This window comes from Anastrepha obliqua, chromosome 5, assembly GCF_027943255.1.
Source record: "Anastrepha obliqua isolate idAnaObli1 chromosome 5, idAnaObli1_1.0, whole genome shotgun sequence".
NCBI lineage: Eukaryota > Metazoa > Arthropoda > Insecta > Diptera > Tephritidae > Anastrepha > Anastrepha obliqua.
In genome coordinates, this window is record NC_072896.1 from 74,793,556 (window position 1) to 74,812,050 (window position 18,495).

At 40.1% G+C, this 18,495-nt stretch overlaps 1 protein-coding gene across 9 annotated transcripts in view; it reads left to right on the forward strand.

The window, feature by feature from the left end:
- LOC129247419 (muscle-specific protein 300 kDa) overlaps positions 1 to 18,495 on the forward strand; it is a 290,571-nt gene that overhangs the window by 206,588 nt on the left and 65,488 nt on the right. Inside the window, exon 19 of one of the 9 annotated variants that reach the window (XM_054886544.1) lies at positions 2,067 to 2,291. The exons of the other annotated variants lie outside the window; for them this stretch is intronic. Within the exon in view, the coding sequence (XP_054742519.1) occupies positions 2,067 to 2,177 (111 nt within the window). The 3' untranslated portion in view covers positions 2,178 to 2,291. Of the gene's footprint in view, positions 1 to 2,066; positions 2,292 to 18,495 lie in introns of those variants that run through there. 9 annotated transcript variants of the gene reach the window in all.

The window sequence follows — 18,495 nt, forward strand, 5'->3', positions numbered from 1 at the left end:
GTGGCACAAATATATTACGTACAAATCTACAAAGATATACATTTTTTGGTAAAAATTCTGTAGCTGAGCAGCAAATGTATATTTTTGAAGAAATTTCAGTGAAAATTTAGTGCTAAGCGTATGGAAATGCCTACGTGGCTGCCGTCATAGCGCGTATTTTTAGCTTTTTCTCTCGCAGTAACACAGAAATTGTGCATATGTGTGTATGTGTTCACCTTGAAGACTCGCGTATTAAATATAAATAATTACGCACGCACTGGTTGTGTGTGAAATTTCAAAATTTCATAATTTATAATTTTTTTTTTTGGTTTTGGGATGACCGAATATGAGAAATGATTCACGTAGCGACTTCTGAAGAGAAAAAAAAAATTAATTAAAAAAACGTGAAAGGAATTGAAATTAGTTTTAGATTTATTTGCACATAAATATAGAGAAAAAAAAATATTTTTCAACAGGAAAGCGGCAAAAATTTCAGTAATTTCGCTTACAAATTCACTTTTGAAAATCGCGCTTTTTTGGATTGAAAACTTTTTTTTTTGAAAATTTCAGTTATCACGCACTTTCGTACTTAAACATATGCTTAGTAGGCGCCATTAAGCACTTAAGCCACTGCTGCTCGTGCACGTAGGCTGGCTCATGTGTGTGTATATTTTTGCGCGACAGCACCAAAAGCCGCCTAAAGCGGCTGCTGCATTGTTGCACAGTTGCATTGGCATTATCCGCACTGAATTAGTTTACACGCTCATTCCCATCATTCATTCACTCTGTCATTCATACATCATTTCATTACTCACATGTCCCGCCTTTGAATTTGAACACCAAAAGCGGTTGAGTAGCATTTAACTTGTTAAACGAAAAAAAAAAAACTAATAACATTTCTTTTGGTACTTCGTATTATAAATAAACGGTAGTAGTTCCTTACAGCTTGATTTTTCTAATTAAAAATAATTTGAAATTAATTCATTTTTATTGCATACTTGCAACTTGGGTTGTCGTACTCATATCTCATCTGCACTTATTGGGTATGGTTGAAAAAAGCTCTCTTTCTCTCTCTCTCTCGCACACACCCATAATTTAATTTACTTTACTTTCCTCTCTTTATGCTTCATGGTTTTCTTTAATTATTAAATATTTATTCTTATTATTATGAAAACAAAAAATGGTTAGTTTATAATTTTCAACATTATTTGACATTTTGTATTTCTTTTTTTCTTTTATTTACATTCTCATTTTATAACAAAAACAAAACCAAAAATAAAACAAAACAAAAATATGTTATATTGGGAACGTATACATACCTAAAACGTACATGAAAACATATAACTAAAACAACAACAACAAAACGAAAAAAACATGTAAAACAAATGGTGTTGTTGCTTATTGAAATTTACTACGAAATAAACGGTAAAATGCGACGGTAATGGTATTGAAAAAAAAACAATAATTCACTAACCGACTCACTTCTCACATACACACACACAAATTGCTACTAATTTAAATGATTAAAATTGCTAAAACTTGTTTGAAAAAACGCTAAAAAACTACCAAATATTACAAAAAAAAAAACAAAAAAAAATTTGCAATCTAACAACTAATTAATTTTTTTTAACTAACGCTTCCCTTACCGGCTTTGTCTAACTCACTGATATCCTCTCCGCCCTACTCTGTCGTGCTTTCGCTAACTCATACTCATGAAAAATAAAAATATACTCGTATACAAATAATAAAATGTTAATATCTCACCCGCTATCTGCATATTGCTTATATTTCACCCCATTGCGTTGCAAAAAATGTTCAAATATTAATAAATGCCTCTTGTTTAAAAAAATTGCCTTCTTCTTCCTCTGGTAAATGGGTAACTCTGTCTCGCTCTCTTACTGCGTGATGAACGCAACCGAAATATATTTATGAACTCATCCAACATGTATTTAAATGAAAAAAAAAAAAAAAAAAAATATTTATATATATAAAATATTTATTTGACCATCTCCATGTCTATCAACCGCCACCTCGTCCTTATCCGCATATGCCTGTGTCACTGTGTGCCCATGTGTGTATGTATTTAGGCATGTCGGGAGCGTGTTAAGAATCTTCATTCAAAAATAACTGCACGCAATGAGCGCATCAAATTGTTGATCCATCGCGGCACACCGGACGATGCAATGCTAGATATATAGTTTTAGGCGCATAAACCAAATTTCAACCACACATACACATTTATAAACAGCAGAAAAAACAAAAACAAAAACGATTACATTAAATACCATACATTACTACATTTTTACTATAAATATTTATAATTTTAATAATGTATAGGCAAACATTAATTATTTTAAATTTAATTTAAATTTTCGTACCTAATTATTAAAAAACAAAAAGAATAGAAAAAAATGTGTGCGCAGCGTAAAACTTCAATGCCAATGAACACATTACGTACTTACAAATACAAACAATTTAGCTAAGTAGCAGCCACCGCCAATGAAGCTACCAAATGCGTCAAATTGCGCGCGTTCTGCAGGTACTTTTTCTGCTGTCGCGCCGTTCACAGACTCCCAATGTTGGCTGCGTATGGCAGTGGAGAAAAAGTGCCAGCAATATACTTGCCACTTGACGCAGCGTAAGAAAAACTTAACTTTTTTATTGTTGTCCACGTATCCGAACCGTTATTGTAAACAGCCATTATTTATAAATACCACTTAAAGAATAACCGAAAGCAAAAAACAAAATGAAAAAAAGAAAAAATACAAACATAAATATTAAAAACCCTGACATGACCCCAAAACAGTAGCGATTTTAAAATAAAATATAATATAAAAATTAAAAAAAAAAAACTTTTGCGTAGTTATTTCAAAACCCTTCAGTGCATAGGGGCAGCATCTCTATAAGTCGAAACTTTTGTAGCAGCATTAGGCTTTTAGTAGGCTTAGCTGGAAATGCTAGAATTTGCTCAGTACCTTTCCATAGCTCAGTTAGTTCAGCTTTTATGTACTATATATAGATTATTTTGTCGATTGAGGGCTCGTGAAATATTTTTCTTCAATTACATACATACATACTATAATTTTTGTTTGCGAAACAAAACCTCTAACATATTTGGCAAATCTCGCCCTTTATTTTTTATTAAAAACAATGCTAGACTCTGCGTACGTCTATCGATGACATGCAACAAAAATACGATGTGATCGCAGCCTTATCATACACGCTGGATCCGCATTCCGTTGTTACCACATCATCGGCTGTGTCCATGCTATTGAAGCCATCCAAATTAGGCCTATCTTATGCGGAGGTGCTCTCGGGACATTCCAGTCCCGTGAGTTTTGCACAAACGGAAAGTGTTTTGAATAAGAGTAAGGTACAAAATGCCAAACTTGAGACCACTACCATAACCACAACAACCAACAACGAAAACACCACTACCACATCGACAATTCATAATGTAGTAGCCAGGCCAGAGGCTGTAAGCCGAGAGCCGCAAATAGTACAAGAATTTGAACCTCAACAATATGAAACCATGAGTATCATTACCACCATGCAAGAATTGCAATCGGAACAACCGCAAAATGATGGAATCGACTTGGAAGTGCACTCGACATCAGTGCCACAAGTGCAGAGCTCGCAAATCGAATATATGAATGAGAGTGGTGAACACGTCACAGAGACGCGCACAACGACTACACGTACCACGACGCACCATGCGATGAGGAAAGCACAACAACCACAGCCTGAACGTGAACATGAATTAACGATAAGGGCTTGGCAAGAGACGCCCGCAGTGGCTAGCGTGCCGCTTCGGCAAGAAGAAGTCGCTTATCAAACGGCACTCGTGCTGGATGCGCCACAACCCGCAGCCCGCCAACAGCAACTACAAGCGCCGCGCGAACAGCGTCGTGGTCGTTCGCCGCGTCGTCGTGCGCAGCATGACGACAACTCGCAATATCATTTAACAACCTCGTCGCAACATGCGCAATCGACGCAACACACGACGCGCGAATTCCGTGAGTCTCATTCACATGTGTCTAACACTGCGGCTACAACCGCACCTCGCAATCAGTTGCATTCAAGACCACAGCAACACCAATTGGAGCAACAGCAACAACAAGCACATCTGCTCACTCCCGCACAAGATCGCATGCGTTCACGTAGTCCCATCTGGGCGCCCGGCTCTACTTCTTATGCGGAAGTGTTGCGCGGCATAGAGATGGAACGCCAGCGTGCAAATGCTGAACAAAATAAATCGCAAAGCGATAAAAGAACAGTAATTACTACTACAACCACGACTACAAGTGAGTACGTTACGCCGGTGCAGGCGCCTGCGTCAACGCAACCACAATATGAACCACAAATTCAGCAACATGTTCAAGAAAACGAAGCATACGTGATAGAAACAAATGTCGTGGAATTTCAGCAACCAATGCACGATTTGCCGACAGATACGGGTGGCTCCAGTACAGATTATGTAAATGCTGCCGCAACCTCAAAGCAAAACGACTCCACACCGTTTGCAAGCGTGTTTATGGAGTCAACAACGACTCCAATTACACCCATCGACAATACCACTATCGCAAGCACTTTAGTGGACTCAACCACATTACCAAACTCTTATGTCGATGTACCAATGACCGCCGCAGAAATACAGGCTACTTACCTGCAGCCCGATCCACAACTCTATCAGAGTATGTATGAGAACATGGCTGATGCCGGTCAGTGGGGTTATGCAACAATGCCTGAGGCGCAACAAGTGGCTCAAGCCGAGCCGTCGACAGCCTCTCAAAATTACTACGAACAAATTATACAAATGCAATATCCACAAGGTACAACCGCACAAACGACATACACTCAGTATCAGTACCAACCAACTGCTACGCAATACCAACTCATGACCGGTTATTATCCCACAGCGCAACAACAGCCCGAATCGTACCAAACAACAGTTTATGCAACACCCAATGATCAACAAACCCAGTTATACTATCAGCAACAAACACAGCCCTATCAAGAGCTGCCAAATGTTGCTTATGACACGCAGCCCCAAGAATATTTAACTGATTATCAACAAACGCCAGCGGGTCAGAACGTGATTGATCAAGTGGTCACTACACTTGCGTCCATTGTACAAAATGTGACAACCACGCACACACTCGTTAATGCCCAGCAACAATTTGTACAAGATACAACAGAGCAATTCGAGCAATCAACGCATCAACCGTTCGAAGAATCTGTTCAAACTTATGAACAATCTTCATCCCCACAGCAATTTGAGCAACCCGCGCATTTACAACCCTATGAACAGTCGCAACCCGCGCAACATTATGAAGAAAAACAGCATACGCAATTGTATGAACCGCAATCGATTGAAGTCGAGGAGCCGCGCCCCGACATAACCTTCGGACAATTTGAGGTTAATGAAATAGAGTCTATCCCTGCCGAAATCGTGGAGACTCCACAAGCACACTATCTGTCCGTAGAATGCACGCAAGTATCCGAGCCCGAAGCGGTACAGCCAGCTCCTTACTCTGCTCCCTTGCAACCCATGGAAACTGTGATAGCGCAAGAAGCACTAGGATCTCCTCAAGTGCCCCAAAATCCCACATATTTTATAAGACAAGATATGGTACCAACAACAGAGCCCACACAAGGCACGACTTATGCTGAAGTACTATTTGGTATACATCAAGGTAGAAGTAATGTTTTCCAGCCATCCAGTCAACAGCCACAGCAACAGCAAACGCAAATCCGCATTACAACAACCAAATATGATACAAATACAAATAGAGCACAGCAACAAAGATTGACAACCAAAACTGCAACGACAACTACAACGACATATGCGACTACGACATCGAACAATAATAATCGTCGACCACTGAAGTCTCCTTCTCGGGATGCGTCAGCAGTTCAGAAAAGGGAAGACATAGCTTCCGTCGCTGCGGCAACATTGCCGCATCCACGTAAAGAACAAAGACCTCCAAGAGGTCAACGGACCGATTCGAAACAGAGACATCACAACGGATCTCCACCAACAACGCACGAGGTGGATGTGCGACAGAAGAACGATAAACATGAAAAGCAAGAGAAATATGATAAAAATATTAAAACTGTGGATGAGCGCACAATATCTGTGACAAGCAAGTCTAACAAGGACACAAAGCATGTAAGCGAAAGCAAAAAAGTGAAATCAGCTGAGGTTGTGCCTGAAATTCATGGAGAGACCACATTGGCTGCCGCAGCTCCTGTGGGAAGGTCAGGCACAACTAAGCAGCAGGTTAAAACTGTAGCTAACGTCGTGCATGAGAAAGAACCAGAAAAGAAACCATCAAAACCTAAAAGGCAAAAGAAACATAAGCATTCAGGTGAGATTGAAGAGCCTGTGGAGAAGAAAGAAAAGTCAGAAATGGTTGTAATACATGAAACCGCAAAAGTTAGCCCTGTCGCTGAAAAAGTTCCTGTTTCTGCTGAGAAGTCTATCGCTCCAGCAGATAAAGTAGTTCCTATTGAAAATATCGTTCCTCCTAGTGAAAATTTCGATGATATAAAGTCGAACACAATTGATTTCATTGCCACTGAAAGTGTAAAAGACATACCGGCCAAACCTGCGAGGAAAGATAGATCAAAAACGCAACGTAAACACTCACAAATTGAACCGACAGCGGAAGTAATACCCTGCAGTCAAATTGAGAAGGCGCCAGTAATTTCCGAGTCTACTAAACTCATAACGTCAAATAGTGGCTCCACTACTACGACTATCACAACGACAACAATAACCAAACGCACGACAAAGCGTATTATTACTAAAATCATTGATGGAAGAGAAGTTGTGTTTGAGGAGGATGTAGTTGATGATGATGAGCCTTCCGGCGAAACTGAAGTTTTGCACAAGGAGGTTGTTGAACAACCTGAAATCGTTTCATCTACTATCATTACAGAAAAAATTCAGAGCAAAGATAAACCCCAGAAGTCATCAAAGAAGGACAAAACAAAAGCGAAGAGTCAAGAAGTGACTGTAGAACCATTTGTAGTACAAACATTGACTACAGCGGAAACTATCGCCGAGCCTTTTATTGAGGATGAACCAAAACAAAAACAAGAGGTGGCAAATGTGCAAGTCGTAGAAGCGATTGTTGCAGATAAACCCAAATTAGTCACCAAGAAAGATAAGAAAAAGTATCAAGCTGCTAAAGAAACTTTTCCCATCACTGTGATTGAGAAACACTCTGTAGCTGAATATATTGAACCTAAACACAAGCCAGCCCAAAAAGAACAACACTCAATCACAAAAGTTGTAGAGCCAACACCAATTATTGTGGAAGAAAAAGTAATCGAAGGACCTTGGACACAAATGTCAACAGAACCCGACAACAGTTTAAAATCAAGCATTTCTCAATTCATAAATGCTGAAAAGGATAAATCAGAAAAGCCAACGAAAAAAGACACGAAAAAGACAAAAAGTCTAAAGAAACAAAAGGATACACCAACTGAGCCAATTGTAGAAACTGCTAGACCGATGACTGCACCGGTAGAAGCTGTTATGGAAGAAGTGACAATAATAGGGAAACCCATCACGGAGAAATTCGTAGAAACCTCAACGTTGGTTGAGGAAAAATCCGCACTTGAAGAGGTTCCAGTCAATGCCATAGTGGAGAGCACGTTAGTTGTGGAAGAGAAACCAGCAGTTGAAGAGACTCGAGCTGAACATGCTGTTGAGGTCACAACATTTGCTGAAGAGAAACCCGTGCCTCAAGAGCCTCTAACCAAACCTGTGGTGGAGAGAACCAAAGAGGAAGAACTTCTAACTGCTGAGCCTATCGTAGAAGAAAAACCAGTAGTTGAAGAGACTCGATCTGAACCTCTTATTGAGATCACCATACCTGTTGGAGGGAAACCTGTATTTGAAGAAATTCAAACTAAACCTATTGTAGAGGAAACTAAACAGGAAGAGCCTCTAGCTGCTGAGCCTATTGCAGAAGATAAACCAATAGGTGATGAGACTCGAGCTGAGCCTTTCATTGAGATCACAACACTTGTTGGAGAGAAACCAGTGGTGGAGGAAATCAAACAAGAAGAGCCACTAACTGCTTGGCCTATTGCAGAGGCCAACGCAATTGTCAGCGAGAAAGAAGTGTCGCCAGAAAATACACTCAAATCAAGTATACATGATTTCATTGCTGCTGAAAAACAAGCAGTTGAGAAACCGCAGAAACCTGCAAAGAAAGACAAGAAAAAGGCAAAGAGTCAAAAAGAGCAAAAAGAAATACCAGTGCTCCCAGCAGAACAACGCACTGTCGTCACTGAAGAAGTACCTATGGATACAAATGAGACTCCTACTGATGAAACCATAATATTTGGCGAAGAAATATCTTCAACAGATGGATTCGCCACATCGATCATCAAAACTACTACAAGAAAAACATCAACTTTAACTACGCGTACAAAAATTATTAGAATTATTGACGGAAAGGAGGAAATTGTTGAAGAAGAAGAAACCACACAGAAAACTCCAAACGAATCTGTTGAGCAACTTGTCAGCATCATTGAAGCGAAACCGGTTGCACAAGACATCAATACAGAACAAATCATTCAAGATGTTAATGTTTATCAGCCAGACTCTGAAATTGTAAGCATATCTACAGAGCAACCAAGAATCGAAACTTATTCCAGAACTACAACTGACGGTAATATATCTAAGACAACGACAGTGATTACGCGAAGAATTATTACAAAAATGATTGATGGAAAGGAAGTGCTAATTGAAGAAGGTGAAGAAATAAATCCGGTTGAAAACAAACCAGCATTCACAAAGGATACCATGATCACCACTAGCACCGAAACTGCTTTTGAAGAACCCATTGTTACCAGTGAGCCTGTCCCAGAGCCAGTTGTCGAATCTGCCGATGTGTTTGTAGGGGAGACTCTTTCGACTCAGGTCACCGACTTCATTACCGCTGAAGGACAAACATCTGAAGTATCTCAGAAACCCTCAAAGAAAGTTAAGAAAGATAAAAAGAAAGGTAAACCGGAAAAAGAGTCTAAAACAGCAAACGTCGAGACAGTTGAAAATATTGTTAAGGTGGCAAAGAAAGAGAATATCATGGAAACAAATCTACCAATAGCAACAGTTGCTGTTACTGAAGAAGAAAAATCTCCCGTTGATAAACCTCTTCTAGTCGCCAATGAGAGCGAAAAAGCTCTCGAATTTTCTCCGGATGCAATGTTGTCGCATATCACAACTACGACAACTATGACACAGGCAACACTACCGAAGTCTTCTATCAGTGTCACAGTTCCCTTAAGGAAGCCAACGAAACAAGTTGCTTTCGCAATTGACGTTACAGATAATGAGCCTTTTGTTGCGGAGTTCAGTGAATCCGTTACAAAAGAGCGCGCAGACATTAAAACTTTGACAAACGACTTCTTAAGTGGTGAGAAGCAAATGCAACCGCCACTCCATATACCACAAGCAGCAGAAGTTGAGACAGATGTAAAATCGGCTAAACCGATTGTACAGAAAGTCGCCGAAATAACAATTACAGAGCCACAGCCTGTATTAGAAACCACAGAGCCCCTGAATGAAATAAGTGCAATACCAAATATACCAGAAAAAGAACCACCGGCCGAAGACGAGAGTGGCGTAGTGAAGACCACGACCGTACGCAAGACGAAATTCGTCAAGAAAATAACACAAAAGAAACAAGAGTCACCTGAGCCGCAGGTTGTGCCATCAATAATAGAAGATATTGATGTGGCAGAGGAAGCGAAGGAAGAACCAAAAATTGAGAAATCGGAATCAGTTGTGAGAGAAGTAGCTGATAGTGGTGTTGTTAAAACCACAACAGTTCGCATAATGAGCATTAAGTCACAGAATGTCTCAGAAGGTGAAATTGCCATTGCTACGGAAGTAACGGCAGAAAAAGAGTCTACACCAACACCTTCAGAAGAGGAAAAGTGTACTAATGCCGATGCATCAGTAACATTGGAAATTAAAAATGTCACGCCCTCAGAAGAACAAAATATCGCATCGATACAAACAGATCAAGCAATTAGCGGAGAAGTGATTAAAACGATTCGTGTACGTAAAACGAAAACTGTTAAAAAGATTACGCAAAACATTGAAGAAGATACTGCCGAAAAAACCACTACATCAACAAATGTGGCTGAAAACAAGGTGCTGGCCAAAGAACCTGCCGACGATGGCACAACCCTTGAACCAAATGGCGGTGTAGTAAAAACTGTGACTGTGCGAACGACAAGCTTTGTCAGACGCATACCGCACGATTCCTGTGTCAATGCAAGTGACGAAACCGCTCAATCAGAAACGAGCGAATCGACAAGCGAAGATCAGTTAAGAAAGTCACCAATGATTATTGAAGAGCCCAGTGAGAGCTCAACCACCACAACACATACAGATGGCGCTATCATAAAAACCACAACTATACGTACAATGAGATTGAATAAGACTATTGCATCGGATGGACGTATACTATTGAGAGAAGTGGATAATCCAGATGATATCTTAGTAACCTCCTCAATTGAAATGCCCGATCATGCGACATTGCCGGGAGGAAAACTCACTGATGTCATTGGATCATCTGAAACTTTGTCAAAAGCATATGTACCAACTGAAAGCACTAACAAACTCGAATTCGGTGGTATTGATGGGGTTCAAATTATTGATTCATCAAATACTGTTCAAGTGGAATCACAAAGTCCTGGCATTGAGGTTATTGATATTGAAACGAAAGAAGTACCAAATGTTGAGGAACAGCAATCACAGCAGACGACGAGTACAATTGACAGTACGCAATCCTCAGAAACAACCACTGACATTACAGTCACCAATAAGACCTTGATCACTCAATCTGACGAACAGTCAACAAAGTCTACCACTACCGTTACCAAACGTACTAGACTTTTGACTTTACAGGGAACTAGTTTTGAAACTGTAAATGGTGAACCGCTACAACTAGTTAGTGAAAGTTACGAGAGCCCACCAAAATCGGGCGAGGTTAGAAAGATTGCACTCATTACGCATGAGGAGAAATATAAAACACCAAAAATGAAAATGCATTTCGATTTCCCATCCGTTAGTCTTGAAGTTACAGAAACATTAACAGAACATTTAGAGAACACAGAAAACGAATCTGACGAAAAGAAGGTTGTAGAAGAAGAAGTAAAGCAAGAAACTCAAACCGAAAAGACTCAGTCAGTCATTCGGACGGTAACAGAAGAGCAGATGAGGGATGATATTGTAGATGAGTCTGTAACTGTGAGTGATGTGAATACTGAACAGGTTTATAACTTAGCAGTTAACCCTGATGCCTCTACAAAGGTAGAGCCCTTAACTCAAGAGGAGCAAAAGTTAGAAGAGTCAATTTACGAACAGCAAATTCAAATAGAAAATACAAATTCATTTATTGAGAAAGTAACAGAGGAGAGGATAGTAGATGAACTGATTACAAAAACCAACGAGGTTGTTGAAAACACTTTCCTGTCAACTGAAAAAGCCAAAGTTGATATTGTATATCCGGATTCAACTCCTAAAGAAATTGAAACCCAAAATATCGAAAAGTTAGAAGAGCCCAGTGTAATGCCGACGAAACCAGTAAACACGCAAGAATTCATAACAGATATGACTGCTGAAGAGCAAGTATTATTTGAGGACATTAAGAAGAAGCTTTCTAAGAAAGATAAGAAGAAGCGGCCAGCGCTTCCTGAAGACTTTTTCAAACAGCAAGATGTAGATAGCACCGTAGAGTTGATTACAGAAGAGCGTTCAGCTAGCGAAACTAGAAATATTCCAAAACAAGAAGCACAAACCGAAAATGTTAAGCCATTTGATAAAGATTTAACAAAAGAAAGTACCAAAACTGTTTTAGAACAAAATATATTCCATGAATTGGTTCAAGATAATTCACTTAAACTTAGGGAAATAAATAGGGTCGACGAACTGTATCACGAATTAGTTGAGCGGGATGTTCCTACTCTTGAGACACATGTTGAGACCATTAAAGAACCTAAGGTTGAAGAAGAGGTGCAAGAAATAACAAAATTGCCTGAATTTACAGAACCCACTAATATTGCTAATGCTAATGAAATACCTACCGCTAAACCCTGCGCAAGCGATCTAATCGAAGAATGTAGCCCCAATACTTCTTCACTCATTTGCTTTGAGATACCTAAGTATAAAACAGGTGAACTGCAATTAGCCGAAAAGAGCTATATTGAAGTGAGTAACAAACCCCCAGAACCCAAAATAGAAGACTTGCTCCAGAAAGAAGAAAATACTCTTATTAGCGAAGCTCCTAATAAAGACACAAGTGGAATTATAAGTGACATAAATATTTATTACGATGCTCCAAAATACGACGTGTCCCTTCTGGCACAAGCTGAAGTTAGATACCATGCCCTGCACGAAGATGTCACACCACGTTTACAGGAGACCGCAGTAAGTGAGGTAAGTGATAAAGAAGAAGAAAACTTAGTCGAAAAGGTTGCAAAGATTGAACTAGTAGACAAAGAAGATCAGTTAGTTTCAAAAACCACCTCCACTACAACTACCACGGGTACCATTGTATCTGAAACCACAGTGGAAGATATTTCTAAGCCCACTACTGAAATTGCAGCAGTAGTTAAGAAAGAGCCAATCGACAAGGAAACCATAGTTATTTCATCAACTTTCCCGACCACAAATGCCACGACCAGCGTTGCTACTGTTACAAAAGCTCTAGCTTCGACGAGGAATACTGTTTGTGGCTTCATAAACTTCGAAATACCAAAGTACAATATTGAAGCTATTAAAACAGCTGAAACACTTTTTGTTGAAAAAGTTGCAAAACAGCAAAATGATGCCTCGGAGGAAGTGAAGACTCCAGTTTTAATGCCTGCAGAAAACATTGAAAAGAAACCCAGCGAAAATGTTGATGAAGTGGAAACAGTTGAAACTCCAATACAAGAAGTTGTTGATGTTGAATCTGTGGAAGCAGTTGAAACTCCAGTTGAGGGAGTGAAGGTTGTTGAGGAGAAACCAATCGAACCAATAAAGGAAGAACCAAAGAAACCTGCATATGCCGGTCTTCCAATTGACGAATCTTCCAACACGTGGATGGATGTACTGGACGAACCTATGGTGTTCACTGACGAAGAAGAAACATCTGATGAAACTGTGTCCCACACCAGCGCGACAACTACCACCATCACCACTGTTGTTACTGAAGCTGTGGAAATAAAAGCTCCAGAAATAAAACCTGCAGAAGTGATTGAGGAAACACTCATCAAAACACTTGAAGAGAAACCAACCGAAAAGGTTGATGAAGTGAAAACAGATGAAACCACAATGAAGGAAGTTGTGGATGTCAAGACAGTTGAAGAAACACCCATCGAAAAGGTTGAAGATGTGGGACCAGTTGAAACTCCAGTAGCGGAGGTTGTGGAAGTGAAGAGTGTTGAGGAGAAACCAATCGAACCAATAAAGGAAGAACCAAAGAAACCTGCATATGCCGGTCTTCCAATTGACGAATCTTCCAGCACGTGGATGGATGTACTGGACGAACCTATGGTGTTCTCAGACGAAGAACAAACATCTGATGAAACTGTGTCCCATACCACTACAACAACTACCACCATCACCACTGTTGTTACTGAAGCTGTAGAAATGAAGACTCCAGAAATAAAGCCTGCAGAAGTGATTGAAGAAAAACTCATCGAAAAGGTTGAAGAAACAAAACCAGATGAAACCACAGTGAAGGAAATTGTGGAAGTGAGGACAGTTGAAGAGAAACCCATCGAAAACGTTGAAGCTGTGCAAGCAGTTGACGCTCCAGTAAAGGAGGTTATGGGAGTGAAGAGTGTTGAGGAGAAACCGGTCGAACCAATAAAGGATGCACCAAAGAAACCTGCATATGCCGGTCTTCCAATTGACGAATCTTCCAGCACGTGGATGGATGTACTGGACGAACCTATGGTGTTCTCAGACGAAGAACCCACATCTGATGAAACTGTGTCCCACACCAGTACGACAACTACCACCATCACCACTGTTATTACTGAAGCTGTAGAAATGAAGACTCCAGAAATAAAGCCTGCAGAAGTGATTGAAGAAAAAGCAATCGGAAAGGCTGAAGAAGTGAAACCAGTTGAAACCACAGTGGAGGAAGTTGTGGAAGTGAAGACAGTTGAAGAGAAACCCATCGAAAACGTTGAAGCTGTGCAAGCAGTTGACGCTCCAGTAAAGGAGGTTATGGGAGTGAAGAGTGTTGAGGAGAAACCAATCGAACCAATAAAGGAAGAACCAAAGAAACCTGCATATGCCGGTCTTCCAATTGACGAATCTTCCAACACGCGGATGGATGTACTGGACGAACCTATGGTGTTCACAGACGAAGAAGAAACATCTGATGAAACTGTGTCCCACACCACTACAACAACTACCACCATCACCACTGTTGTTACTGAAGCTGTGGAAATGAAGGCTCCAGAAATAAAACCTGCAGAAGTGATTGAAGAAACACTCATCGAAACAGTTGAAGAGAAACCAAACGAAAAGGTTGAAGAAGTGAAAACAGATGAAACCACAATGAAGGAAGTTGTGGATGTCAAGACAGTTGAAGAAACACCCATCGAAAAGGTTGAAGATGTGGAACCAGTTGAAACCACAGTGGAAGAAATTGTGGAAGTGAGGACAGTTGAAGATAAACCCATCGAAAACGTTGAAGCTGTGCAAGCAGCTGAAACTCCAGTAGAGGAGGTTGTGGGAGTGAAGAGTGTTGAGGAGAAACCGGTAGAACCAATAAAGGAAGAACCAAAGAAACCTGCATATGCCGGTCTTCCAATTGACGAATCTTCCAGCACGTGGATGGATGTACTAGACGAACCTATGGTGTTCTCAGACGAAGAACCCACATCTGATGAAACTGTGCCCCACACCAGCACGACAACTACCACCATCACCACTGTTATTACTGAAGCTGTGGAAATGAAGGCTCCAGAAGTGATTCAAGAAAAACTCATCGAAAAGATTGAAGAAGTAAAACCAGAGGAAACCACAGTGGAGGAAGTTTTGGAAGTGAAGACAGTTGAAAAGAAACCCATCGAAAATGTTGAAGATGTGCAAACAGCTGAAACTCCAGTAGAGAAGGTTGTGGGAGTGAAGAGTGTTGAGGAGAAACCAATCGAACCAATAAAGGAAGAACCAAAGAAACCTGCATATGCCGGTCTTCCAATTGACGAATCTTCCAACACGTGGATGGATGTACTGGACGAACCTATGGTGTTCTCAGACGAAGAACAAACATCTGATAAAACTATATCCCACACCACAGCGCCAACTACTACCACTGTTGTTACTGAAACTGTTGAAATAAAGCCTGCTGAAGAGAGCGTAGAGAAACTCGAAAACGTTGACGAAGTTAAACTGGATAAGGTCACTGTGGAAGAGACTTCAGTAGATGTTGAAGAGACATCCGTCGAACCGATTGCTGAAGATATCGAGAGTGTAGGTGATAAAGCACATAAGGCCATATCGAAACATATTACTCCAGTCACAGAAAAAATCCATGAAATTGCACAATTGACTTCTGTGGTGAATGAAGGCTTACTCGTTCAACCTTTTATGGAGAGATCAAAAGAAGAAAAGATTGTCTCATGCGTTGATGACACAATTTCCGGCATATCTATGAAAACGGAAGAAGAAAAAATTCTACATAATTTAGAAATCAATGCAACAAATTCATTTGTTCCTTATGAAAACGTGCCTCTAGCGCCTGAAGTAGCAAGTTATCCAATTGCTCATTACTCGGAAGACACAGGTATTAATGAACCCGATTTGCTTATTATGCCAAAATGGTCCGACGGGAAGCCCCTTCAAGAAGAAAAAACTGTAATTGATACTTGGTCAAGTGTATTAGAAGATACAGCACCTATTTCATCGAATATCGCCTTTACCTCAAAATTATCACCTAATGCTCCAGAATTCACGCCATCCTACCTACGTCAGACAGACTCTGATCAAAACTTACTTTTCTTGGAAAGTGAAAGAAATCTTAGTACCTTAATATCAGATCACGCGGATATGGATAATGTGCAGAAAAAAGTCAAACAACAAAGAAAAGAAGAAAAGGCGCATAGAGATCATACACAACTCAATGTCGATGCTCCAGTATTCAAAGTTTCTGAAGAGTCAAGAGACTCAAATCCAGCGAAAGGAAAATCATATGCGGATGTTGTGTTTGGAGAGCTTCCTCATGTGGAAGAACCGAAAACGGTGCATCCAGTGAGCGAAGATAAAAATATCCCTGTCGAAAAAACAATAGAACAAAAAATAACCGTGGCCGAGCAGATCAAACTGAAAGATGATACGCATAAGAAGACAAAGAAAGAAAAACGTAAGACCGACAAAGTTGTAAAGATTGCTGAACCAGCAGCTAAAGATGTAACAGAAAAGGAAACTGATAAATTTGAAGAAAAAATTCAGCCAATAGTTTTGGAACTTCCCCAAAGTGAACCGGAAATTACTCAAGCACCATTAATGTCGTGGTCATCTATAGTAAAGAAACCTGGTGAATGGGTTGACGACATCGTTAGTAAGACAAAGAAAATATTTATCGAGGACGAGAAAAAAGTGGCGTCTACTGAAAGAAAACATGATAAAGAAAGTTTGAGGGAGAAACCAGCAGCGCTTGAAAAGGACCGTAAATCTAAAAAGTCCCAGAAGCATAAAAATAGAGATGCTTCCTTAAAACCCATACTGTTAGAAGAAACTGTTCAAAAGCCAACAAAAGTGGAAGAAATTAGATCAATAGAAACTGACGAATCTGACGAATATAAGGAGAATGGCCAGAGCCCAGTTACATCTGAGGATGAGCCCCAAGTCGTAGCTGAAACACCTGCTGTTTCTGATAGTAACGTTCCAACAAAATCTGAAGGAAACTTCGTTTCTTGGGCTTCACTAGTAAGTAGACCAGGAGAATGGATTGATGAAACTGTTTCAAAACAAAAATCTGCTGTGGATCCTTTACCTAAAAATGAAAAAGCAAAAACATTAAAAATAAAAGAAAAGAAGATTAAACCAAAACAAAAACCCGAGCGCATCTCAAAGCGGATGGAAGCACACATTGAAAAAGTTATTGAGCCGTGTGAGGTAGTTGAATCAGCAGAAGTTGAATCAGCAGAGCCGAAGCTTGTGGAGAAGGAACAGCCACAAACCGAAATAAAAGAACCTGAAGCTCCTTCAAACACACAGGGATTCTCTTGGGCTGCTTTAGTTAAACGTCCTGGGGAATGGGTTGATGATATAAAAGAACGTAAAAAGGTAGAGAAATTACCTGACCATGGATATACCGAAACAACCGCAACAACCACAACATCGAAAAAAGCAAAGAAACCCAAAGCTATCCCCAAAAAAATTCAAGAAAGTGTCCCAATTTCCAAAGAAAACATACAAACAGAAGTATCACTTCCGACAACTTCGGACAGTGACTCCGAAAAGTATGAGAAAATGCCTACTGTTGAGTCCAATAACTTAACTTGGGCTAAAATTGCAAGTCAAAAAGAAGTTAGTTCTACACCAAAAGATATTCCAAAGCCCAAAGAAAGAGAAGCAAAACATCAAAAAGATATACCACAGTCGAAGCAAAAATCAGTTTCAACTATTAAGAAGGAGCAGAGAGAACAAGTACTACCTGATGTATCCACTGTTTCTTCTATGAAGTCTTGGGCTTCTATAGTTAGCCAATCCACAACTGATTTCATAAGCAACGAACGTAATCGACCAACGCCCAAGGCAGATAAGGTCAAAGCTGCTCCGCAGAAGACACAACCGATTGAGAAAATTGACGAGAAACCTAGAGTGGAGATTACGCAGCAAAAGGAATCTTTAGACGATTTCGAATGGAACAATTTCTCTGAAAACGCACCTTCAACTTATGCCAAATTGAGTGACTATGATGCTGTCCAAAATGAACCGAAATCTTGGAGGGATATGATTGACGAAGAAACGGATGACGACATATTTAGTTATGATAAACCACCAAAAATAACAAACTCTATGAAAGAACCCTCTGTAACGGTGGAACAGGAAAACAACAAAAAAGTTGAAGAAGTGAAACCAGTTGAGACTCCACTATCCCAGACCGGCTCAACAACTACTATCATGACCACAGTTGTTACCGAAGTAATAGAAGAGAAACCAAGCAAAAAGATAGTGAACGTGAAGCCAGTAGAGGAAGCTCCAGATATGTTTGGAGAGAAACCCATTGAAAAGGTGGAAGATGTGAAGTCACCAGAAACCCAAATAGAAGAAGCTGTGGAAGTGAAGATCATTCACGAGAAATCGGTTGAAAAAGCTGAAGAAGTTAAATCAGTACCAGCCACTGTAGAAGAAGTTGCAGAGAAAACCATTGGAAAGGTTGAAGATATGGAACCAGTTGAAACTCCCGGAGAAGAAATTGTGAGAGTGAAGGCTGTTGAGGAGAAACCGGTCGTGCCAATAAAGGAAGAACCAAAGAA